The sequence below is a fragment of the Bubalus bubalis genome, chromosome X (assembly GCF_019923935.1).
Source record: "Bubalus bubalis isolate 160015118507 breed Murrah chromosome X, NDDB_SH_1, whole genome shotgun sequence".
Taxonomy (NCBI): Eukaryota; Metazoa; Chordata; class Mammalia; order Artiodactyla; family Bovidae; genus Bubalus; species Bubalus bubalis.
This window is the reverse complement of record NC_059181.1, coordinates 55,694,031-55,719,402: the sequence shown is the minus strand read 5'-3', so window position 1 is coordinate 55,719,402 and position 25,372 is coordinate 55,694,031. Positions and strand designations below refer to the sequence as shown.

At 47.0% G+C, this 25,372-nt stretch overlaps 1 protein-coding gene across 4 annotated transcripts in view; it reads right to left on the bottom strand.

Moving 5' to 3' along the window:
- Positions 1 to 25,372, bottom strand: part of OTUD5 (OTU deubiquitinase 5) — a 28,015-nt gene that overhangs the window by 1,157 nt on the left and 1,486 nt on the right. For 3 of the 4 annotated variants that reach the window (XM_006043561.4, XM_006043562.4, XM_006043565.4), the window contains 7 exons: positions 16,182 to 16,275; positions 7,014 to 7,078; positions 6,771 to 6,927; positions 6,527 to 6,675; positions 2,109 to 2,312; positions 414 to 615; positions 212 to 325 (listed from right to left, as the gene is read on the bottom strand). In XM_006043561.4, the coding sequence (XP_006043623.1) occupies positions 212 to 325; positions 414 to 615; positions 2,109 to 2,312; positions 6,527 to 6,675; positions 6,771 to 6,927; positions 7,014 to 7,078; positions 16,182 to 16,275 (985 nt within the window). The remainder of the gene's footprint in view (positions 1 to 211; positions 326 to 413; positions 616 to 2,108; positions 2,313 to 6,526; positions 6,676 to 6,770; positions 6,928 to 7,013; positions 7,079 to 16,181; positions 16,276 to 25,372) is intronic. The other variant, XM_006043566.4, reaches the window with a different exon arrangement.

The window sequence follows — 25,372 nt, the reverse complement described above, 5'->3', positions numbered from 1 at the left end:
ACCCCTACCACTTTTTTCTCTAAGGAGAAGGCTCCTCTGAGCCTACAAAATCCCACTCATCCCCTCTGGGACAGACTCTTGGGCCTGAAAAACTCGCTTTTCCTGAGGAGATGTCCAGAGGCTCCAGAAGCCCCCTTTTCAGGACCAGCTGCTTCTTCCATCTCTCCCCAACTCCCAGCTGGCCCCTAGACCCTAGAGAGAAGAGGCTTACCAAAGGCGGAGGGGGACATCTGCTGAATGAGGGCCCGGCACTCCAGAGCAGGGTAGAGGGACACGAGGGGGGAAGTAGCCCGGTCGGCCCCTGTCGAGAACTGGCTGCTTGTACCTGGGGCAGACAGACAGTCAAAGGCAGGGCTCAGGGCCTAGGCAGGACTTCCTGACCCCTGCATGCTCCCTATCAGCAAGTCACTGACCTGGTGCACAGGGTGAAGGAGGTTTGGCAAGAGCTAAGACAGTGCCTGGGGAAGGGGGCTTGATGCCCAGCTCAGCATGCAGCTCAGGGTGCTCAGGTGACGACGCTGAACTCCGCTGCCTTGGGGACCGGCTGGTCCACTCCTCAAGACCACTGGAGGCTGCTGCTGTGGCAGAGCTGCATGTGGCGCTGGCTTTCCGGGACTGTGGTGAGGAAGGTGGTGGTAAAGACCAATAGCAGTTGCAACTGTCCTCTGCCCCATTCCCGAAGGGCTCACTCCCTCCCAGAATCCTGGCTATGAAATACCTTCTACATAGGCTACCAATAATGGTCACATAATGGACCACAGGATCAAGGTAAGCACTTTAAAGCCCCTCTCACACCTTTACAGCCAGTCTGACAGGAAACCTGTTACTCCACCTTCAAAATAGATCCAGACTCTATCCCCTTCTGACTGCCTCCCTTGCCAGTACTACCATCAATCATCAGGACTACTATAGTCATCTTTTCCTTGGTGGTCTCCTGCTTCCACCTTTGCCCCTGCAACTCCATTTTACACTCAGCAGTCAGAAGGATCCTGTTAAATTCTAAATTCCCACTCTTTTCCTGCTCATAACCCTCTCATCATTCTCGCTTCACTCAGAAGAAAAGCCAAAGTCCTCACCACAGGCCACACTGGAAGGTCACAAGCCCCTTCCAATACGGCACACCCACCTTTCCCTCCATCTACTACTACATTCTGTTCTGCCACACTGGCCTCCAGGCTGCTTCCAAATCACACCAGCTGTGCACATACCTCAGGGTCTTTGCTCTAGCTGGTCCCTCTGTCTTCCCTGGTATAGGCACGTAATTCCCTCACCTCTGCAAGCTTTCGCTCAAATCTCACCCGGTCTGAGGCCAACTCTGACCATGCTATTTAATACTGTGAACTTCCAGCCCTACTCAGTCCTACTCATCCCCTTTACCCTGCTCTACATCTTTCATCCATACCACCTCTCAACTGATTTATTCATTATGTTTATGTCGTTCCACTCTGCATAAATGGAAGCACCACAAAGACAGACCTGGGACTGCCCAGCTCACCAGTGTACTCCTATACACTAAGAACAGTGCCTGGCATAGACCTGAAATAAATACTTGTTCAACGAATGAGTCAGCTCTTGCCAACATCTATTAATCACTCTATAAACTCCTTGTGACTCCTCAAATACCTGGCTGCCCTGCCTCACTCCCTGCCCTAAAAATTCAACCTTTTTATGTGAAGACTGACCAGATCCCCCACCTCTACTGGTCTTCCAGTCAGAGTCAAGGGCTCCACTGATGCATGTGTCTCCCCATCAAAAGACAGGATCACTGAGGGTGGAACGTGCAGGACCTGATTTTACATGCTCAGCAGAGTCTGGCACACAAGAACATTCAGCAAAAGCTTGTCCCTCTGAGACTATCCGTGAATCTGGCATTTCACCACCAGTGGCTGCCCTCCCTCACTCCTTAAAAAAAAAGAGCTTATTCTGCACAGGTGTTGAGAGTTCTAAGGCACAATGCCAAGACTAAGGCCAAGATGAGGTACAGAAAAGGCTAGGATCTTCCTTCTCTCCCACATGTCAGAATCGCTTAGTTTGTTTCTGCCTGTTTGGGGACAGAACATGGAAGTAACATGTTCTTCGCCGGGCTAGTGACAGACCCCAGGACCCACCTGGCTGGGGCCACGGACTTGGCGAGCCTGTTTTTCTTGATCCCGCAGCCACTGCAAGTAGGATTCCCGGGCCACCTGCTCCTCAATGGCCTCATTTGTGGCCTCCCAATCTGTGGCCCGCTTCTTGTCTTCCAGCATCTGCTGTTCAATCCATGATTCCTCTGATGTTTTTATGGCATTCTTCATCAGGGACTGCTCTGCAAACTACAAGGAGTGGGAGAGGAACAGGGATGTGAGGCGACACTCTGAACTCTGGCCAAGAGCCAGAAGTGACTCAGGGAGGTGGGCTCACAGGCTCAGAAGAGAGGCAGGAAGGCGGATACTCTTACTAAGCACCCCCCTAGACAGGCTGCCTATTCATCAGGGACTAGGGGAAGGCAGGCTTGGGTTGGGGGACTTGTCATTTCAAATTCCTATATTCAGAAGTCCTACTGCCACCCCCAAGATACCTCAACTGATGTACTAAGTCTGGGGCAGTCAGGTGCCCTCCAGCCAGGGTTAGAATTTAAAGACACCTCACCAATTGATGACTCAGTTGTTGAGGCCTTCTTCACCTATGCCCAGATGGGACAAGGAGAAAAGATCACCTAAGAAGTTGAGTCCTGTGTGCACAGGGTAGATTTGAGTATTGGGGCATTTAAGTAGACAAGAGGACAGTGTCAGCATGGTGTGGGGTACTATGAGTTGTGGAACACCGTATGAGAGTGTCAGGCTGTGAGACATAACAGATTTTTTAAAAAGGAATAATGAAAAGTATCAGTGCCTATCCCACGGAATAAAAGTAAATTTCATTCAGTGAAAACTTATTTTAATGCACATATACACACCATACACCAACGTGTGTGTACACTAATGGTGTAAAATATAATTTTTTACCCATGGATAACAGTCCAAAAAGAATGCAAAATGCTGTTAGAATAAGCCAATTAAAAATGGGCAAAAAAGTCTAGACACACAACTTCATCAAAGAAGATAGAGTAAATAGGCACATGAAAAGACACTCAACATCATTTGTCATTAGGAATTGCAAATTAAAACAAGGTGCCCCTCAGTTAAAGGTATCAGTAAGAACCATAGTGTCATTCAGATACAGATGGTTACAGAAATATTTCTAGACATGTGCATACACACAGGTTAGTTTATATATATATTTTCTTGCTCTATCAGCTGAAAGGGCCTAAATCAAGGATACCCCAATAGCAAAGAGCATACTCAGTACCCAGATCTTGGTTTCTAATACAACATTCTCCAATAAAAGGAACTAAGGCTTCTTGGAGAAATGGCTGGTTCTAGAAATGGGACAAGGAATATACAAGATGAGCCTCTAGCACCTTGTAGTGCCAGAAAGTTAAATATTCAAAATAAAAATGAAAATGAAAAATAAAAATGAAAACAAACAAGCCAAAAAACACCTCCTCACAAACACTACCACAATGATGGGGATATTTCAAAGAGATGCAGGAACCAACTAAAAGAACTCCCAATAGCCAAAACTGGAAAAACTTGGGCATCAAAATAAAAATAGTACTGGATTATAACCCAAAGTATAAAAGTATTAAATAAATATCCATCATCCACAATGATATAAATAAATGACTAAATAAATAAATGGAGAATGAGATAAATCTCCCTTGCAGAAGAATTTCAAATAATTTATGTAGATACTCTGCCCTCAAAGAGATGGAGTATAACCTTCACCTTTTATTTGTATTTTTTCACTGCACTGCACTGCACCCAGGCCTTTGGCAGTGAAAGTGTGGAGTCCTAATGACTAGTCCACCAGGAAATTCCCTAATCCCTACTTCTTTTTTTTTTAATTTATCTATTTATTTGGCTGCACTGGGTTTTTTTTGTTGCACCATGTGGGATCTAGTTCCCTGACCAGGGATCGAACATGGGCCCCCTGCATTGGGAAGGTGGAGTCTTAGCCACTGGACCACTAGGAAAGTCCCCCTAATCCCTACTTCTTAAGTTTGGAGTATAAATGACTTCCTTCCACACAGTATAACATGGAAAAGGGAGTGGAGGTAGGGAAAGAGTAATTTTACAGTGGAGAAAACTTGATAAAACTACTTCTGCCAGATGATCAAGGTCAACATCAACAGTTACAAATCATGTTCACGTTACATACTGTTGATATGATGTGATAAGAATGCCACATTACCACTGTGACCCCCCTCTCTAAAACCCATAACCTCAAGTCTCATGAGAAATACATCAGACAAATTCCAAAAGAGAAACATCCTACAATATACATGACTGCTGCTGCTGCTAAGTCACTTCAGTAGAGTCTGACTCTGTGCGACCCCATAGACGGCAGCCCACCAGGCTCCCCCGTCCTTGGGATTCTCCAGGCAAGAACACTGGAGTGGGTTGCCATTTCCTTCTCCAATGCATGAAAGTGAAAAGTGAAAGGGAAGTCGCTCAGTTGTGTCCAACTCTTAGCAACCCGATGGACTGCAGCCTACCAGGCTCCTCCGTCCATGGGATTTTCCAGGCAAGAGTACTGGAGTGGGGTGCCATTGCCTTCTCCAAATATACATGACTAGTACTCTTCAAAACTGCCAAGGTCACCAAAAACATGAAAATGTGAGAAACCATCAAAGACAAAGGAGAATAAAGAGGTATGACGACTTTTAGTTAATAACAATGTATCAATACTGGTTCATATAACAAATGTATTACAGTCATCTGATGTGTGAATAATAGGGAAACTGTGCAAAAGGGAGGAAGGTATGTGGGAACTCTGCACTATCTTAATTTTTCTGTAAATCTAAAACTATTCTAAATAATTAAATCTATTAAAAAAAAACTTAGGGCACTCAGTTGTAACAAAAGGAAAAAGAAAAGACACAAGTGGTCAAACCACTAAAAGTCAGGAGTGACTGTTAAATGCACAGTGTTACCTAAAAGAAGCCATTGAAAAAACTATATACTGTATGATTCCAATTATATGACATTCTAGAAAAGGTCATAGAGTCTGTAAACAGATCGAAAACAAAGAAATTCGGAGAAACTGTCACAGCCAGGAGGAGCCAAAGGAGACATGACAACTAAATGTAATACAGTATCCTGGATGGGATCCTGGAACAGATAAGATCATTGGGGATAAACTGAAGTAATCTGTTTTTGTTTTATCCCTTTCTGAAGGTATCATCTACTGTTGTTGTTTGGTCACTTTTGTGTCCGACTCTTTTGCGACCCCATGGACTGTAGCCCTCCAGGCTCTTCTGTGCATGGAATTTCCCAGGCAAGAATACTGGAATGGGTTGCCATTTACTTCTCCAGGGCATCTTCTGCACCCAGGGATCAAACCTGTGTATCCTGCATTGGCAGGTGGATTCTTTACCACTGAGCCACCTGGGAAGCCCAAAAACTGAGGTAATTTGAACAAAGTATGGTCTTTAGTTAATATATCAATATTGGTTCATTAATTGTGACAAACATATTATGCTAATATGTTAATCACAGTAGAGTATACAGGATTTCTCTAATCACAATAATTACATGAATCTAAAACTGTTCTGAGATTAAAGGTTTATTTAATAAAATGAAACCAAAAAACCTCTATGGGGACTTTTGGTGGTCCAGTGGTTAAGATTTCACCTTCTAATGCAGGGGGTATAGGTTTGATCCCTGGTTGGGGAGCTAAGATCTCACATGCCTATGAGCCAAAAAAACTGAAACATAAAACAGAAGCAATATTCTAACAAATTCAATAAAGATTTTTAAAATGGTCCACATCAAAAAACCTCTATGTTGGAGGGTGTGTTGGTGTTAGGGTGTGTTTCCTAAAATGAGGCAGGAGTACTTTTGTAGGAAGTGAAACCTCAATAGAAGATAGCAAAATCCCCAACAGACAAGTGTTTGAGACAGAGAATGAAAATCTGTCAGTGTGTGCTAAGAAAATCTACTGCCCTCTCCTGAGCACCTAATAGGTACCAGGCCCAGTGTTAGGCACTTTCTGTATCACCCAAGCTGCCAGTGAAATCACTTGTACAACCTGACTTAGATACCAAGGCCAGCAAGTGGTGGGGCCAGGCCTACATTCCAAGTCTCTGTGACCACAGCTGTCTACTTGTGCTGGGGTTTGGAGGAGGATCCATGCGGGTACCAAGACACATAGACTGAGCCCTGGTTCACGGTTCCCAAGTTTGACTCCATATCTCAAAATGCCAACTCTCAACAGGCACAAAAGATAGGTGAACCAGCTCAAACAGGCAAACTGAGACCACAAAATGAGCCCTGAGGGATCACCTTGGATAACTTCCTAATTTCAGAGGTGAGACCTTAGGGGCGACTCAGAGAGGTTAACAGGACACTTTTGTGGGCAAGGGGCAAAATTGAGGCCCCAGCATGAGATTTCTGGTCTTCTGGTCTATCTCCAGTATCCATTCTAGGCACAGGGACCTGCTTACCCCCGGTTTGAATGATGGCAGGCCCAGTCCCACGCCAATGGTGGCCTTGTTAGGATTCACTACTGAGTTGTAGTGGATATTCCTATGGTAGCTGACACGAATGGGTTCATCCTCATTTTGATGGATCCCATGGAATGTATTAATGGGTTCTGCAGAGAAAGAGGAGACAGGATTCACAGTGGGCTGGGTGGAACAGGCTCAGACCACAAGTGATCAACTGCTCACCTACCCACCACAGAAGTACCTGTGCTGTACTGGTACACCTCCACGGGCCGGTTGTACATCTCTGCCATGGCCTGCATCTCAATGTGGTTGCCATGGCAGTTGTTTTTCCGCTTCCGGTTGATGTAGGTGGTAAAGTCCTCTGTGACATAGTTGGAGAAGTAGTCAGCATTCTTCATCTGCAGAAAAGATCAGAGGATCAATGTCTATGTGGAGAAGAGATCCTCCATTCTGCCCTTACCCCAAGGTCTCTGCAAGGTCTCACCAGATAGTCCATGCAGTGCTTTCGAACAACCTCATGCATGTCCTGGTCTCCATATACCTGGTCAGCTGTGGGGACAGAAGGAGAGGCTGGAGTCAGAGCTGCCACCAAAGAAGAGTTCTGAATCAGAACATCCTTGCGGGTGAAGGGCTGGGGGCCAGGGAACCTCCCTTACCTACCGCTACCCTAAGGAACGGAGAATTCTTGGCTTTGTACGCTGGAATATGGTCATGAAAAAAGAGGCAGGAAAGGACAGTCTTTAAGAACAAGAGTACAGGTGAGAGGGACAGAACCACAGGCATCTTGTGTAGATAAGCGGCCTTAAGCACCATTGATTCCACACACACCACTCTTCGCTCTTCACATGAGGACACTGAGGCTCGGGGAGTTTGTGATTTGACCAAGGTCACCCAGAAGTCAGTCCATGACAGATTCAACTACAGAATTCAGTTTCATGACTCTCAGGAGTCATTATGGCCTTTATGAGGTGAAAAAAGAGGGAAAGGGAAGGGAAAATAACTGGGCTCTAAGCCCAGTTCTGTTTAGTTCAGTTCAGTCGCTCAGTCATGTCCAACTCTTTGCGACCCCATGAATCACAGCATGCCAGGCCTCCCTGTCCATCACCAACTCCCGGAGTTCACTCAAACTTATGTCCATCGAGTCGGTGATGCCATCCAGCTATCTCACCCTCTGTCGTCCCCTTCTCCTCCTGCCCCCAATCCCTCCCAGCATCAGAGTCTTTTCCAATGAGTCAACTCTTTGCATGAGGTGGCCAAAGTACTGGACTTTCAGCTTTAGCATCAGTCCTTCCAATGAACACCCAGGACTGAACTCCTTTAGAATGGACTGGTTGGATCTCCTTGCAGTCCAAGGGACTCTCAAGAGTCTTCTCCAACACCACAGTCCAAAACCATCAATTTCTTCAGCACTCAGCTTTCTTCACAGTCCAACTCTCACATCCATACATGACCACTGCAAAAACCATAGCCTTGACTAGACGGACCTTTGTTGGCAGAGTAATGTCTCTGCTTTTGAATATGCTATCTAGGTTGGTCATTACTTTCCTTCCAAGGAGTAAGCGTCTTTTAATTTCATGGCTGCAATCACCATCTGCAGTGATTTTGGAGCCCCAAAAAACAAAGTTTGACACTGTTTCCCCATCTATTTCCCATGAAGTGATGGGACCAGATGCCATGATCTTCATTTTCTGAAAGTTGAGCTTCTATTTCCCATGAAGTGATGGGACCAGATGCCATGATCTTCATTTTCTGAAAGTTGAGCTTTAAGCCAACTTTTTCACTCTCCTCTTTCACTTTCCTCAAGAGGCTTTTTAGTTCCTCTTCACTTTCTGCTATAAGGGTAGTGTCATCTGCATATCTGAGGTTATTGATATTTCTCCCGGCAATCTTCATTCCAGCTTGTGCTTCTTCCAGCCCAGCATTTCTCATAATGTACTCTGCATATAAGTTAAATAAGCAGGTTGACAATATACAGCCTTGATGTACTCCTTTTCCTATTTGGAACCAGTCTGTTGTTCCATGTCCAGTTCTAACTGTTGCTTCCTCACCTGCATACACAGGTTTCTCAAGAGGCAGGTCAGGTGGTCTGGTATTCCCATCTCTTTCAGAATTTTCCACAGTTTATTGTGATCCACACAGTCAAAGGCTTTGGCATAGTCAATAAAGCAGAAATAGATGTTTTTCTGGAACTCTCTTGCTTTTTCCATGATCCAGCAGATGTTGGCAATTTGATCTCTGGTTCCTCTGCCTTTTCTAAAACCAGCTTGAACATCAGGAAGTTCACGGTTCACATATTGCTGAAGCCTGGCTTGGAGAATTTTGAGCATTACTTTACTAGCGTGTGAGATGAGTGCAATTGTGCGGTAGTTTGAGTATTCTTTGGCATTGCCTTTCTTTGGGACTGGAATGAAAACTGACCTTTTCCAGTCCTGTGGCCACTGCTGAGTGTTCCAAATTTGCTGGCATACTGAGTGCAGCACTTTCACAGCATCATCTTTCAGGACTTGAAATAGCTAAACTGTAATTCCATCACCTCCACTAGGTTTGTTCCTAGTAATGCTTTCTAAGGCCCACTTGACTTCACATTCCAGGATGTCTGGCTCTAGGTCAGTGATCACACCCTCGTGATTATCTTGGTCGTGAAGATCATTTTTGTACAGTTCTTCTGTGTATTCTTGCCACCTCTTAATACATACCATTTCTGTCCTTTATTGAGCCCATCTTTGCATGAAATGTTCCCTTGGTATCTCTAATTTTCTTGAAAAGATCTCTAGTCTTTCCCATTCTGTTGTTTTCCTCTATTTCTTTGCATTGATCGCTGAGGAAGGCTTTCTTATGTCTCCTTGCTATTCTTTGGAACTCTGCATTCAGATGTTTATATCTTTCCTTTTCTCCTTTGCTTTTCGCTTCCCTTCTTTTCACAGCTATTTGTAAGGCCTCCTCAGACAGCCATTTTGCTTTTTTGCATTTCTTTTCCATGGGGATGGTCTTGATCCCTGTCTCCTGTACAATGTCACGAACCTCTGTCCATAGTACATTAGGCACTCCATCTATCAGATCTAGTCCCTTAAATCTATTTCTCACTTCCACTGTATATGATTATAAGGAATTTGATTTAGGTCATACCTGAATGGTCTAGTGGTTTTCCCTACTTTCTTCAATTTAAGTCTGAATTTGGCAATAAGGAGTTCATGATCTGAGCCACAGTCAGCTCCCGGTCTTGTTTTTGCTAACTGTATAGAGCTTCTCCATCTTTGGCTGCAAAGAATATAATCAATCTGATTTCGGTGTTGACCATCTGGTGATGTCCATGTGCAGAGTCTTCTCTTGTGTTGTTGGAATAGGGTGTTTGCTATGACCAGTGTGTTGTCTTGGTACTAGTAAACAAAATGACCCAAATGTTCTGAGCTTCATATGCCTCAAGTGTAAAATGGGATCAAGCTGAGTAACTTCCTGGCAAGCCTCTTGTGGAATTAATGAGATAATAGGTGTGAAGCGACTGGCCCTAGTCTTGGGACAGAGCAGTCGCTCAGAGACCCTGTCCTGTAGTGGGGCCTGAATGTGGGGTACTATGAAGGTGACAGAAGTGAGTAAAATTCTGACCCTATCCGCAAGAAGTATGTGGTCTATAAGAGAGATAAGACACATATGCACCTAACTTAATTTAGGTCCAGGCATCACAGGGCTTTGGTCACAATAAGAACTAGGCTCCCTCTGCCTCAGCTGAGGATGTTCACACATGCTGTTTCCTCCTTTCAGGATGTTCTTTCCATCCTGTTTGGCTGCCTACTTGTCAAACACCCATGCACTCTTAAAACAGTTTCCCACTCCTCTAAGGCACCCCATCACCAGATTTATCAAAGCAGCATACAGACTTCACCTGATCACACTGGGCTCCCACTGAGGGCAGAGGGAAGTTCATATACAAGTCCACCCCCAGGCTCAGAGCCTGGTGCGGTACAAGAAATGCAAGTTTGCTGAGTGGATTGGGGAGGATGGGGGAGTCAGGGAGCCTTCTCCATGAGAAATTAAAGTGGGCTTGAAGATGAAGCATGCTTGATGTCCACTGGCTAAGACAAAGAGGGACTGTCACTTTGTCTCCTCAGAGGACTGTTGCTCTGATGGGATCTCCCTGCGACACGGGCAGGGGCAGGTCCCACAGCAAACACTGCAGAGTTCTTCCATGACACAGTCTACCTCTGTGAAGAGTCACCAGAAGAGCGCCTTTGCTGCCCTCCCCCCTCCCCCCTCCATGAAGGGTTCTGTGAGATAAAGAGAAAAAGGCAGCTCTGAAATAGAAAACAGGGCCCATGCCTGTCTCATGTCCTCCTGGAGGTGCAGAGACCAGAGGGTGATGGGGAGTGGGGGTTGTGAGGTGGGAAGGGGTAGCCCCTTTACCGATGTAAACAAGGATGTGGGTTCTGCGGCCACACTCTCCCTCATCCCCCTCCCCCTCTGCAGCACTTCCAGCAAGTCACATGCCCTGTGCACAGGCTGGGGGCCCCCTGCCACTGCCTTTCTTAGAAGCCAGGACCACAAACCCACTGTGGCTGCCGGAGCTGCTTGAGGAGCTATTTCCGTAGAATAAACCTGGGGTGCTGAAGAGAGGCAGTGCTGTTGGCAGCTGCAGTAAACAGGAACTGAGATGGCAGTGAAGGGGTTAAATAGGGGTTGGTCTGCCAGGCTCAGGAAGGTGGCTGAGATGTTCTCAGGCAAGCATCAACAGGCATTTCCAGTCCTGGGAGGTGGATCTATCCAGATGTAAGATGTAAGAAGTCAGGGGAAAGGGGAGACTATGGGACCGGAAAGGGAGTTGGGAGAGAACCTTCCCAAGAAGTTCCCATTTCCCTACTATTGACTCCCTGCTTGACAAAAAGGCTCTTCTGCCTCCTGTGTGGCACTGGACAAGGCCTTAACCTCTCTGGGCTGCAATATCCTCATCTATAAAGTGGGGAAAATAACTCCTTTTCCTCTCATGGGACATTGTCAATACTAGAGGGGATGGTCTGCCAAATACCTAAGGCATACTAGATATTCAAGAGATGGGGTTCCGTTTGTCATAAGGAGAACGATGACTCCTTCAGATAGCCAGTCACCCACAAGTCAGCTAGAATTTCACCAGAACCACTTAAGTCCTTCCTCATTTCTGTTGCACTTCATCAGCCAGAGGAAAGTCCCAAACTCAAAGTGTAGGTTCTCTCTCCTCATGCAGGCAGAACTGGTTCTCTACCTTTGCTGAATCCAAAGGTCCACTAGCCTACCTTGTGCCCGTAGTTCAAATCTTTAGCAACCAAATTAACATCAAATCAGTAACACAGGCCTCACAAAATAGGGTCCTTACGTGTGGGCAAGGGATGACCTTCTCAATTTACCTATAAAATATAAAATACCACCTTCTCGCTTCAATTCTAAGATGCACCAATAGGTGGTACAGAACATGTATTTAATCACAGCTTTTGGGAGAGGGAAACCCATGTCACTGGTTATAAGACATACCCTAGTTTAGGGATCATCAATGTGGAAGAAAATGTGCATCTCTGAACCAAGGAAAGAGAGGAACAATACCTTGCCAATGAAAGAGAGTAGAAGGACCTTCTCAATGACATAAAAACACCCAGTGCAGGACTAAGAACACAGGAAATCATCACTGTGGAGATGCTTGTCTGAATTTGCCAGCCCCACCTCTGTCCTCCAGAAAGCCCTCCTCCCTCCCTAGAGATTGGCACATGGAACTAGGGACTGAGCTGGACTTCCCTGTGGGGCTCAAGGTGGAGGAAAAGAGCCCAGTGGTCCTGCAGAGGTAGGGGAATTCAGAGCACTTGTTTTGATAGAAACTGAAACTCCTCCTCTTGCTGACACTGCACTTGTGGGCAATCTGCACCTGCTCTCCCCTCCCAGAGTCCAGTTGGAAGGGGGTCCCCCACTCCCTCACCTCTGTCCCCAGCCCAAAGAGGGCTCAGAAATCTTCAGTACATTACTATAATTGGTTCCACCAAGGCCTTTTCACATCCCAGCTCATTCCATCCTTACCCTAAAAAACCCTACTTTACACAGGAGGGATACTAAGGTACAGAAATGTGGCACAGCTGGCCCAAGGCCACACATTCAGGAGGTTGAAGGAGAGGCCAGGCTTTCAAGGAATAACTGGTAACTTTGAAAACTGATGCCGCAGGAGACATTACCACCACCAATCGGGCTGTCAACTTAGCCACCTGACTCCCTAGGTCAGGCTTGTCTGCCTCAGTTTCCCCACCAACACAAGCAGGAATCAGCTGGAACCTAGGAAAGGCCTGCAAGTGGTCAGAGATTATAGATATATTAGGACCTATACCCCTCACTAAGGCCACAGAGGTCAGCATGAACATTCCCTCCCCACACCCTATGTATGTCCTTTCTCTGAGCGTACAGAGACACCAGCACAGAAATGCACATGTGCATGCACACAGTCAGTAAAAGATGTTCCTTAAAGCCAAATACCCACACAACAATCACAACTACAGAGAACTGTCACATTAAAAAAGTAGATGCTCTTGCCACCCTCAGTTGGGGAGCCAGCAAAACTCAGCCCTCTCAATAGCCTGGTCTCTCTCAGATGCCTGCTCCTCTACTCAAGAATTCCCACCGCAAAGATGGAAAAACTGAAGGAGGCAGGGCAGAGAGGTCAACAGAAGCCAGTGTACATGGTGGTCCATGGATTCTTCTCCTTCTGGCCTGCTTCAACCTCAAACACAAATGTCTGATACTGGCTGTGTGACCTAGATAATAAGGCCCTGACCTTCTCTTGAGGCCTGTTTCCCATTTATAAAACGACAAGTTGATCTAAGATCCATTCCTCCAATGCTGACAGTCCATGTTCCAAGACCAAAAGGCCTTGAGCAGTGGACCTTGCTAATGTTTCTGGGCCCCATCACTGAAATATGCACAGCCCCAGCTGCATCCCCACAACTCATGCAGACACCCACACACAAGGCCACCACTCTGCCCACAGAGGCCAAGGCCAGGGACAGAGGTTTTTGCTGAGTCAAAGCTGTACGCAGAGAGGGAGGGAAGAGAGATGCAGACTCACGTTTCCAGGAGAAGGTTATCTGAGCACAGCAGGGGCAGGGTGGACCACAGGATCCCTCTGGGACCCAGGCTCCCACTTTCCTCCACCCCAGCCTATGCTGATGCCCACGAGTCTCCAATAGGTGGTAGGCGAAAGAACTGTCCACAGGCATGAGATACCGGTTCACACTGGGGACACCCAGATCTCAAGAGGCAAAACAGAGGGCAAAACCCACCTGCCTCAGGACTTCTAAGAGTAGAGGGCCACAGGCTCCTTGCTGCAAGAAACAAGGCCCTAGAGATCACAGAAAACAGCCACAGTCACCCAGCCAGTTGACTCCTAAGAAGGTAGGGCTTTCCTAGGGTCATAGAAAGAATGTGTCCTTTGGACACATCTGGGTTCCCATGCCAGTTCTGCCACTACTTACCCTGGGCATGTCACTTCCCCTTCCTGAGCCTCTATGGCAGGCTCTTCTCACCTGGTCTCATGGGATAAGGATCCCAATTTTGCAGGTGAACCTGAAGTACCACGTGAAATGCCGAGCAATCAGTCAGGGTCAAGGAACAAGAGTGGTCTCTTTGTCTCTCCTCATTTCAACTCCAACCCTCAGTTATGTGGCCCTTCTACTATTCAATGTGTGACAGGAAGTTAGAAATTGTCACCCTTCTCACCAGAGCCTAGAGCAACTACCACCTGTCCCTGTCCCAGAGAGGCTAGAAGCAGAGGGGTAGCACAAAGCATGAGGATAAAGTCCCCTTTGGGGTTACATGTCCTGTGTAGTCTGCCCCAGGGAAACCTCCACATGAGGCCTAGAGACCCAGGGGTCATGTACTTCTCAGGGAGAGGCCATGGGGCTTCTGAGGTTTTACAAAGAAAAGCCAAGTGCAGCCCAGTCAGAGGAAATGTGTAGCCATAGTGCTGATAGGGAAAGGCCTTCAACCTGTCATGGTCAGCTCTTCCTGTAAGCTTAGGCCCCTTTACTGTTAGGTCTCAATGAGGGGGAAGGGTCAGAAGGTGTTTGGGAAAAACAGCCAGATGAACACACACTTAAATTTTGTTTCTTACATGGGTTACTGCCAAGCCTGGTCTTAACTAGGCCCAAGGCCCACCTCAAATAACACCCAAGACACAGATGCCCAGCTGCATTCTCTGACCCTCACTCCACCAGCAGCCTTGCTTACCCCACATTCAGACGAAGGTCTCGGCACAGGCCTAACACCTAATGGGTCCCCATCTATTCTTTCTTTGCATTCCTTTGGTCCAAGATGCCCCCAAACCTATCTCTTTCTCTAGGAAACATCCCTGGGAGAACATGGACTTGAGCCACAGGGATAAGGGAGTTGGCATTTTCCCAGCCCATCAAAGTCCACTGCCTGAACCTCTTCTGCTTGGTAGAATAGGGAGACAACCACTCACCCCACCTAACTTTCTACCACCCACTCAAACATTTGTGACTCTGAGGCACCACTAAGAACTGCAGAATCAACACCATTTCAAATATGGGAAAACGGAAGTTATGAGTCAGGGGGAGAACTGGAATAAAGGGCTTCTGACTCTCAGGTCAAGGCTCTTATCAGAGGGGATGTTTCCTTGGGAGACGTCAGAGCTCCAAAAGGAGTGAATCACACTCCCAGCTTCCCTTGGACACTAGCATAGAACTTCACAATTGCTTGTTGAGTCACCGGAGCCAGAGGAGCTTCAAAGATCTAGCTCAGATTGGACAGCAGATGGTATTAAGGAATTATTAATTTTGTTATGTATGTAATGGTATTTTTGTTATGTTAAAAAAGAACGAGTCCTTATTTGTCAGAGAAACATACAGAAATATTTACAAATGAGATGATCCATGTTGGGATTCTGTTTTAAAAATATTCTTGTTTCAGGGGAGTGAAAGAGTGGGTGGGGTAGTGATGAAACCAAGTTGGCAATATGTTAACAATTATTTTGAAGATGAGTGATGGGTACATAAAGGGTTCACTATTCTACTTTTGTGTAAGTTTAAAAAAAAGTTCTGTGTCCCACGGTGACAGCTGTGTGCTGCAGTTAGCACAGGCCTCACACTAACCTAACCCAGGCTCTGCTTCCTGACTGCACTATGTACTCTCTGACCCTAGGTAAGTCACTCTCTATTTCTGAGCTGCTTTTCTCATCTGACAACTGGAAGCAATGGTCCTTCACTTATCTAGCTTGGAGGAGAATTAAAAGTTTTCCTCCAGCACCTGAGAGAGCAGTTTGTCCCTGCTGCTGCTGCTAAGTCGCTTCAGTCGTGTCCGACTCTGTGTGACCCCATAGACAGCAGCCCACCAGGCTCCTCTGTCCGAGATTCTCCAGGCAAGAATACTGGAGTGGGTTGCCATTTCCTTCTCCAATCTGTCCCTAAGTAAAGTTCTTTTCTCCATCTCTATTACTACCGTTACTATTACTTTCACACCACCATACTGCCTCATGACCAAAGGCTAGAGACCAACTACTAACTTAGGCTGAGGCCAGGAGTCCCTAAAAGACCAGCTAACTCTGCCCCCAACCCTGTCACACAAGTCACTCCTGACAACTGCAGCATAGTTCAGGGGCAGCCCTAGGCCCTTGAAGGCTAAGGCAAAGACTCACCTACAGCCCGGAAGAGACAGGCACCATCCTCCTTCATCTGCTTGATGATGAAGCCCTTCTTGTCTCGCAAGGCCTTTTCAAACCAGTGCTCCTGCTGGAGGGAAGAGGTAGGGATCATCAACAGGAAAGACCCATACCCTCACCCCCAAGGCCCTGTCCTTGAGCTCTTAAGGGACCCAGATGATTGGCTGAGAGGACAACGGACAAGGTCCAGTTCTCCGCCCTGCTAGACCACTCCATGCATGTGGAGCAGGAGACCCTTCTAGCGAATCAGTCTCTGTGTAAGCAGAAGGCTTGCTCCCAGAGGGGCCTCAGCTGCCCTGAGAGCAGAAGCCTCATCTATATTCTAACCCCTGCTGACCATCCTGGGAATCTCATGTTGGGCCTATCCCCTAGGCAGCCAGAGGCCCAGAACCAGCAAGTGCCTAGGGGGAGAACCTGACTTGACCTAGAGGAGATTCACCTGGGGACCCTCTAGTCACTTAGGGTAGGGGAGATATTGAGGGAGTAGACTGGCAAGAGCCTAGATCCAGAGCCCCACATACAGCCAGAGAATTCCAAGATATACTGTATAAAGCAAAGTACATGCAAAGTACAATCTCACTTGTGACATTTAACATATATATATATACATATATGTATGTATGTATATGTATACAAACACACATGCACACAAAGTTGGGAACACTTAACGCAACAAAATATTATCCCTAAGTGTTGGTATTACAGGTGATTCTACTTTACCGTCTCATTTATAAGAGGTATACAATATGTTACCCAAAATTCTAAAAGCTTTAAAAACCAAGTCTTTATCTAACTTATTTAGCATCACAATCTGACCTGAGCTGACAAGAACCCATCTATTCCACTTAAAAGCGAATATTCAAACATTTCCTTGCAGAAACATCCAAGTGTTTGACTTTGAAGTGCTGCTATAGACCCCATGGAAAGTGTTACATAATACAGTTTATATCCAAGTGACTTTCTTAAAATTCTGAAATATTTCTAAATTCCAAAGTACAGCTGGCCCTAAAGGTGTGGGTTAAGTGAACCTGTACAAATGTGTATTTGCAAACGTTTTACTGCATAGGTGGAACATATAGAATGTTTAGGGCAGTGAAACTATGCTACATACTTTAATGGTGGTTACATGTCATTATACAATTATCCAAACCCATAGAAAATGTACAACACTAAGAGCAAACTCTAAGGCAAACCATGGACTTTGGGTGATTATGACGTGTCCGTGTAGGTTCAATGACTGTAACAAATGTACCACTTAGTGGGGGACACTGATACTGGAGGAAGTTCTGCATGTGTGGGGTCAGGAGGTATATGGGAACTCCCTGTACCTTCCGCTCAGTTTTGCTATGAACCTATAATTGCTCAAAAAAAATAAAGTCTATTAAAAAAATGTCCACGTGTCACTTGAAACATTTTCCATCTCAACACTAAACAAACCAGAAGCAGCAGACCTTTCTTAGCCTCCTCACGCCATCTGCTGGTCACCAGAAGTCAGCCTGAGCCCGCATCAGGCCCAGGGGCCAGAAATCTCAAGGCTGCTCCTTGGGCACACCACCCAGCCCAGGGATTTACAGGATTTGGGCTACTTATCAGACAGAGGGGATCACCTCTCCGCAGGCCATTTTTAACTATCTCAGATGAGAGCAATTCCTGGCAAAGTAGGAAGCATAAGGTCTAGAGGATAAAACCTCTGGGTCCAAGCCCAGCTCTGTCACTCATTTGCTGCATGAGTTTAGGTAATCTACCTGAACTCTCCAAACCTCAGTTTCCTATCAAATGGGGGATATCTGAGCTGCCTGACAGAGCTGTCAAGAGGCTTAGAGAAGTTTCAGGAACTGAAAAGGTTTTCTAAACAATATACCATGCACTGGTGAGGTGGTCACCAGAAAGAGAAGGGACAAGACCAGCACACACACAGGTGACGTACAACTGAGAGGCCCTCAGAAAGTCCTAGGTGAGTGGCTAGACAGGAAGTGAAGCACAGGGGACAAGAGAATACCCTACAGCGCCACCATCAGGGCCCACACCCCAGGAAGGTGTGGCTGGCTTTCCAGAGATGACAAAGGCACCTGGAAGCTCTTAATGGGCTTCCACAGGCAGCACAAACTGTTGTTTATGTACAACATGCCAGCAGTCCAGGTGTCCCTCCTCCCCCAGAGGCTGTCATACTGGACTAGCCTGCTCCAGCCAGTTCCCCTATCCCTGCCCTGCAGGTCAGCCATCTTCCAGTACCATGGCACCTGCAGAGAAGCTGCAACTATGACTACAATCCCAGACTGGACAGGAGACGTTCTAAAGCAGCAGCACACATAGCAACCTCTTGACTTCAGGTATGGAGTGGAGGGGGGGAGATCGACAGGGGAAAAGGGGGTCAAAGAGCATGAGAGGTGCTCCTACCTATTCATCCAACAAAGGTTTACCAGGCAGCTACTAAGTCAGACCCTGGGCTGGCAATGAGGACAGAAAAATGAATCAGATTTGGTCTCAACTGTGATAAATTCATAAACTGCTAGGGGGTGGAGAAATAGGCAATGTCCACACACAGGTGTGAGCAGGGCTTTAAAAGAGGTGAACGCAGGGTCGCTGTGAAACACAGCAAGGGACCTGTGTCAGTCATTAAGGTTGGCATCTGAGAGGAGGTGCCACCTGAGCAAAGAAGTAAAATACCAAGACCTCCAGAAATGCTTAGTAATCACTTCTGTCATTCCAGGGATGCCAGAGACCCAACAATGAGTCCAGTAGAGCTAAAGCCCTGGAGAGGACTCGGCAAGTAAGCAGGGCAGAGCCAGGAAAAAAAGACCAATTCCTATTAGCCAAATGCCTACCATGCCAGGCGCCAGATGCAAAATGTAATCTCATTTAACTGTCCTCACCACAGCTCAGGTGGCAGGAAGCATTATCTTCATTTTATAAAGGCAGAAAGGAACTGGGATTCGGGCATCAGCAAAGCCTAGTGCAGAGGCAACAAGAGAAGGAAGCTTCATGAATCACAGCATGGAAACACACCTGGCAGCCCATTTGGGAAAATCTTGATTTGTCCTTAAAAGTGGAGAAGGCCTGCGTGTTCCCCTCGCACAAGCAAGGCTTTGGTCCTGGGGCAGCCAGACTGGCATCTGGGCCTGGATATGGAGGCCAAACAACTAGTCACCCACTGCCTTTGGCACCAGCAGCCTTTGGAGCACGCTCTGGCTGAAACCCCTTCTCTCCCACTGTGGGGAGAAAACAGGGAGGTCATGGTCCTGGGCTTCCAAGAGAGCTTAGAGTCCCAAGAGCTCGGAACAGTCTTTTCCTTTCTCCAGCTAGATGGGAGCCTCCAAAGAAGGTGCCAACTTGGATGCTATTTAGGAAAACGGCCCAGGAAGGAAGGGTTGGCGGGAGTAAGAGGTGGGAGCAGGCCCAGCCATAAGCCACATCAATGCCCTGGCCTAAGAAAGTCAAGTCCAGACCCTGGGATTTCACTGGTGGTCCAGTGGTTAAAACTCCACAGGGAGCATGGGTTCAATCCCTTGTCAGGGAACTAAGATCCTTCATGAGGCATGGCATAGCCAAAATAATACTAAATTGAAATTAAAAAGTCCAGACCCTGAATCTTGCAAGCCCACTGCTGAACCTGAGGGTGACTCCCTCCACATCTCTGAGCCTACAAAACGGGGCTGGGTAAAGCTCTCTGACATGATGGCATCTGAGGTACAAAACTGCAACCTGCTACTTCAAAGGTTCAAGAGAAGTTGAAGCAGCCGGGGAGACCCAACTGACTTAGGTTCCAATCCAACAATTATTAGTCAGTGATTAACTGCTCTGAGCCATAGTTTTCCAATCTGTAAAATGGGCTAATAACCCTCCCAATAACAGGGATACTGGGCAGACTCAAATATTACAAGACTGTTCAGTATGAGAGCACTTAATGAGTTCCCTTCCTCGCCCTGAAGAGAAACAAGAACATCCCTGAATAATGACCACCCAAAAATATCAGGCCCTAATCCCTGGAACCTGTAAATATTACAAGGAAAAAGGGTCTTTGCAAATGTGGTTAAGGATCTTGCGATGGGAGATTATCTTGGAGTAGGGTAGGACCTAAATGCAATGCAATTTCAAGTGTCCTTAGGACAGCAAAGGAGGATCTGACACAGACAGGAGAGACCACCCATACACAGAAAAGCCAGGCAGAGGTCAGAGTGATGCAGTCAAAAACTAAGGAATGGTAGCAGCCACCAGAATCTGGAAGAGGACTGGATTCTCCCCTAGAGACTCTGGAAGAAGTTTGGCTCTGCCAATGCCTTGATTTTGACCCAGTGGAACCGATTTTGAAATTCTGGCCTCCAGAACAAAGAAAGAATATATTTCTGCTGTTTTAAACTGCCAAGTTTGTGGCGATTTGTCACAGCAGCCACAGGACACAAATATAACACCCTTGTAGCACTCCCTGGTGTGAACTGTGAGGCAACACGGCATGGCTCCCACCCCACAGGATCCACCTCAGCTGAATCCCACGCCCAGGGAAAGCATTAGAATTAAAGCTGAAAGGGCTTGGAAACCCCCCTCCCAGCCTGGGAAGCTGCTGACCCTGTCTATCGATGAATGAGTTGCCAATGAAACAAGGAGGCGGCAGGGGGAGATGGCAGCAGCAGTGGTAGCTCATGGACAGACCGATGTGTAGGAAGAGCCCACAGCCAAGAGGTTTTTAGTATTCTGGACTACACAGCTCTGTCCCAGCAAGTCTGGTGCCAGGACCACCCCTCTCTTCCCCCAAACACCCAGAACACTGGCTCTGCTCCACCAGCTAAACATATGCAACCCATCCAGTGAGAAATACAGATGACACACTGCTCTTTAAGGACTAACAGAAGCTCTCCAGGGCAGAGCAATCAGAAAAGAGCAAGGCCCCAAACCTACTACTAGGCCACTGAAGGGGGGAGGGAATAATTAAAAAACAAAGATGCAGGGGACTTTTCTGGTGGTCCAGTGGCTAAGACTGCCTCCCAATATAGGGGGCCCACGTTCAATCCCTGGCAAGGGAACCAGATCCCACATGACACAAGTAAGACCAGGTGCAGTCAAAAAATAAAAATAAATACTTTTTTTAAAGATGAAGATGCTATTATTCTGTGACAAAAATAAATGAAGTCCTGATGCATGCTACATGGATGAACCTTGAAAACATTATGGTAAGTGAAAGAAATGAAGTCACAAAGGACTGCATGTGTATGATTCCATTTATATGCAATGTACAGAAAAGACCAATCAATCAAGACAGAAGTAAATGAGTGGTTGCCAGAGGCTGAGAAGGGATGAAGGGATAGGGGATGATGATGATGCAGGGTTTCTTCCTGAGATGAAGAAAATGTTCTAAAAGGGACTGATTGTGATGACAGATGCAAAACTCTGTGAATACACTAAAAGTCACTCAATTGTACACTTTAAACTGGTGAATTGTGTGATGTGTGAATGATGTCTCAATAAAGCTGTTACACACACACACACACACACACACACACACACACACACACACACAAAGGCCTACAGCACTGGCTGGGCAGAGGGAAGCTGGGAACTGCTTAAAACTTCAAAGCATACCCCCAAAAGCCAAGGAGCCCCACTCAAAACTTTCACAATGGATGAGGGAAGCAGGGAGCAGGGAATTAAAGAGATTACAACGAGTACAACCTCTTTCCTCATCACTACCCATTTTTACGGATGGAGAAACTGAGACCCAGAAAAAGTAACTGCAGAAGATACAGGACTCAAACCCAGACCCCCAGGCCAAGTCCAACCACTTGCTGCTATACCACTCTGCCTCCTGATCAGAGGAATCAGCAGGTTCATAGGTGCCAAATGAAGTTGTTGCAAAGGCTCCTAGGAAGAACCCAGATGATCCTGGGGAAACTGCAGAAGAAAAATCAGCCAAGGTCCAAGGTGGGCCAGATCAGATAATCAGTCAATAACCCTGGGCATGGATGTACTTTTAGCAGCTAAGCAGGAGTCCTGGGATTTGAAGTCAGACCGGTCAGGTCCAAAGCCTAAACTTTTTCTACACACAATCCTACCTCCACACCATCCAAGAGGCCTCTTAACAAACCCCAAGCTAGCTGGCCACAAAAGTCACTATGAGGCCAACCCTGAGCCTCACACTTACCAGACTGTTTGTCCTGACCACAAAGTTTGGATGGCTGAGAGGGAACAGAGAAGCAGGGGAGGAATCCAGTTCTTCCTTGAAAGACACCTACCATACCCTGTCACCTCCAGGCCCAAAGGGCTTTGGTGTGAGCTCCCTGAAATCCCAAAGTTAAACAATGCCCCACCAGCTTTTACCTGACCAATGAGAAAACTGTGGCCCAGGGAGCATAGGCAGTACAATTCTGGTTCATCCAGAAAAGCCCCAGCAGAGCCAAAATGGGAAACCCGGCAGCTTGGCTACAGTGCCAGGTCCATCTTCTTCCACCATCTCAGCACACAGGCCCCCTTCTCAAAATGCTCTGTGGGGTCCTCAAGCTCAGGACCCTCTCAAGTCCTTCTTTTCACAGGGGAGACTCTGGCAAGGCAGCCATACTTAGGAAAGGAAATCCCTAACACCACCACCTTCCTAGCACTGGGACCTCTGGGGTGTCAAAAGGGCTCCTAAAGGCAGTAGATACAGTTAACAGCACCAGGTCAGACAGGAAATCTGGGTAGTCACAAGGACCAGAGTCACCATGTGGACTCCTTCTCAACAACTCTCCCTTTTCCCAAGGTTTAAATGGCTCTCTAGGTCACAAATGGCCCCAAGTGATGGTTCAGGACCAAGCCTAGGGCAGCAGGAAGAATCTCTCCTATTTTCATCCCCTAGTTGAATTAGGTGAGGCAAGAAGCATCTTCTTTGCCCTTTTGTCCCAAGAAGTGAAGAGAACATGAAACCTCTCCTCTGTCACTGGGAAGAGAAGGTATCATGCAACCACAAGGCTTTACTTCCATGTTCTTATGGGGACAGTAGAAGGGAAGACCTCCTAGCCTAAGAGATGGCAAAGGGGATGTAAGGTGGTGTCTTTCTAGTCACCATGGTGGCACATGACTTTCTCTGTCCCTGAAATTCCTTATTTCTGTGGAAAATAAGGAAAAGGCAAGGCACACTTTATACGACCAGAGAGAGAAGAAACAACTCCTGGTCCGGACCCTAGCAGATGATTCATCCTGCCAGAAGTAGTAATGGATGAAAAGGGAACAAGGATGGGGGCTCAAAGCAAGGCCTTGGCCCCTGTGAAGCATAGAAAGATTTACCTGGGCCAAGGGGGGAGAGTGTGGGTGGAGAATCCCCTGAAGTGGGCATGTCCCAAACCCCTTCCCTCACTCTGGAAGAAAAAAGCTTGTTGAAAGCTATTCAGGAAACTCAGAATACTTCTCTGATCCAGAAAATTAGAAGCACAGCTGAATCCTCCTAGTTCTTGAGGATAGGAGTTCTTTCTCAGTCCTCATGTCCCCAGTACCTGACAACCTTCTCATAGAAAGTAAGGGGGACTTCCTAGCCTGAGCTAGCTCAGACAGGGAATTCTTATGATTGTGAAAAGCATCCAGGTCCTCTGTCCAATGAGGGGTGGCCTCAGGCTACACTGCGGTGACATCATATCCTTCTCCCAGATGAGAAAGGATTGTCTGGTTGGGGGGTTGGGGAGGGAGGGAGAGCCTCATACCCAAGAGGTGAGCTCAAGCCCCTCCCTAATGGAAAGGATCTCTTGTCCTAGAGGGGAAGCTCAGGCCCCTGGGAGGAGATTCAGACTCCTTCCCTCAGAATCCCATCTTACCCATGTCCCCAAGGGGAATGAGAGCCAGAAGAATTCAGTTCAAAGTGGAAGGTGGGCTTAGGCAGGAAATTTTATGACCCCAAAAGGCCTCTTAAGACTAGGGTACACATATGCTGTTTTAAGTGAGGTGACAGTTCTTTCAGGGTAGGTTCAGTTATCAGGTCCTAAGGTGGGGGAGGTGTCTCATGAACCCGAGGCAAAGTCAAACTCATGATGGGAGATGCAGAACCCTATTCCAGAGGGACTCTACCCATGCCCCAAGGGAAAGGTCTCAGGGCTCAATTCTGGTCTGGGGAGACCTCCTGTTCCGAAGGAGAGCCTTAAGTTCCTTGAGGGGGAAGCGTGGACCTCATCTCTAGAGACATACTGGTCAGTGAGGTATGTATGCATCTCTTATCCTTGAGGGAAAGCTCAAGAATCCTTGGCACAGTGGGTCTCAGATGCCCAAAGAGAATACTCAGACCAGTCCCTGAGTAGAAAAGTCCCCTAGAAACCTCTGGGGGGCGGATATCAATTTCCTGAAGAGGGCTTCAGACCTAAAAGCCCCAATCTATAAGCAGGGGGAATCCTAGGCTCCAGTATACAAAACAGTTGAGTCTCATTTTCTTGAAGAAAGGTTCAGGCCTGGGGGAGGGGTATCCAGCCCTTAAAAAAAGCTTAAGCTCCTAGAGAAAGATTCAGACTCTTGTCTCCAAGGAGGTCTCAGATCCCTTAGAGAAAGCACAGACCCCTGTCACTTAGAAAGGGATAAATCTCATGTACCCTAGTAGAGTTTCTGGTCCCAGGGTGTTGGTTTTGATCCTAGTACCCAAGTGGAAAGAGATCATAGGAGAATGTGTGTGTGTGTGTGTGTGTGTGTGTGTGTGTGTGTGTGTGTGTCAGGTCCCTGACTTCTAGAAAAGGGAGTCTCAGCCTCCACTGCTGCATGGTCCTGTGCTGTATCCCCCTGAGGAGGAGAAAGGGTTGTCCTATATAGTGTCTCAGACCCCTGAAAAGGATTTAGGTATCCTGGGGACACTCGTATCTCTGAGGTCGCCACCTTATTTGTATTCCCAGGAGGAGGAATCTTAAGAATCCCATTCCAAGGGAAAAGAAATCTCAAGTCACCAAACACAAACCAAGGTCCTTTGGAGAGTCACGAGACTCCCCTCTCAGGAGGCATTCCATTCTGCCTGTCTCTCCTGGGGAGTGCCTATCTACTGGCCCTACACGATGAGGCCCCAGGGCCCACAATCAACTACGGGTCCTAGAAGAGACCACAGACTCCATCTTTAAATCCTCCATCTTATCTGGGGCCTCTAATCCCAAATCCCTGGGGTTGGGGGGGCGGGGTGGGAGAGTGTATCACAACCCCATCACCAGGCAAGAGAGTGCCAGACTCAAGATCAAAGACAT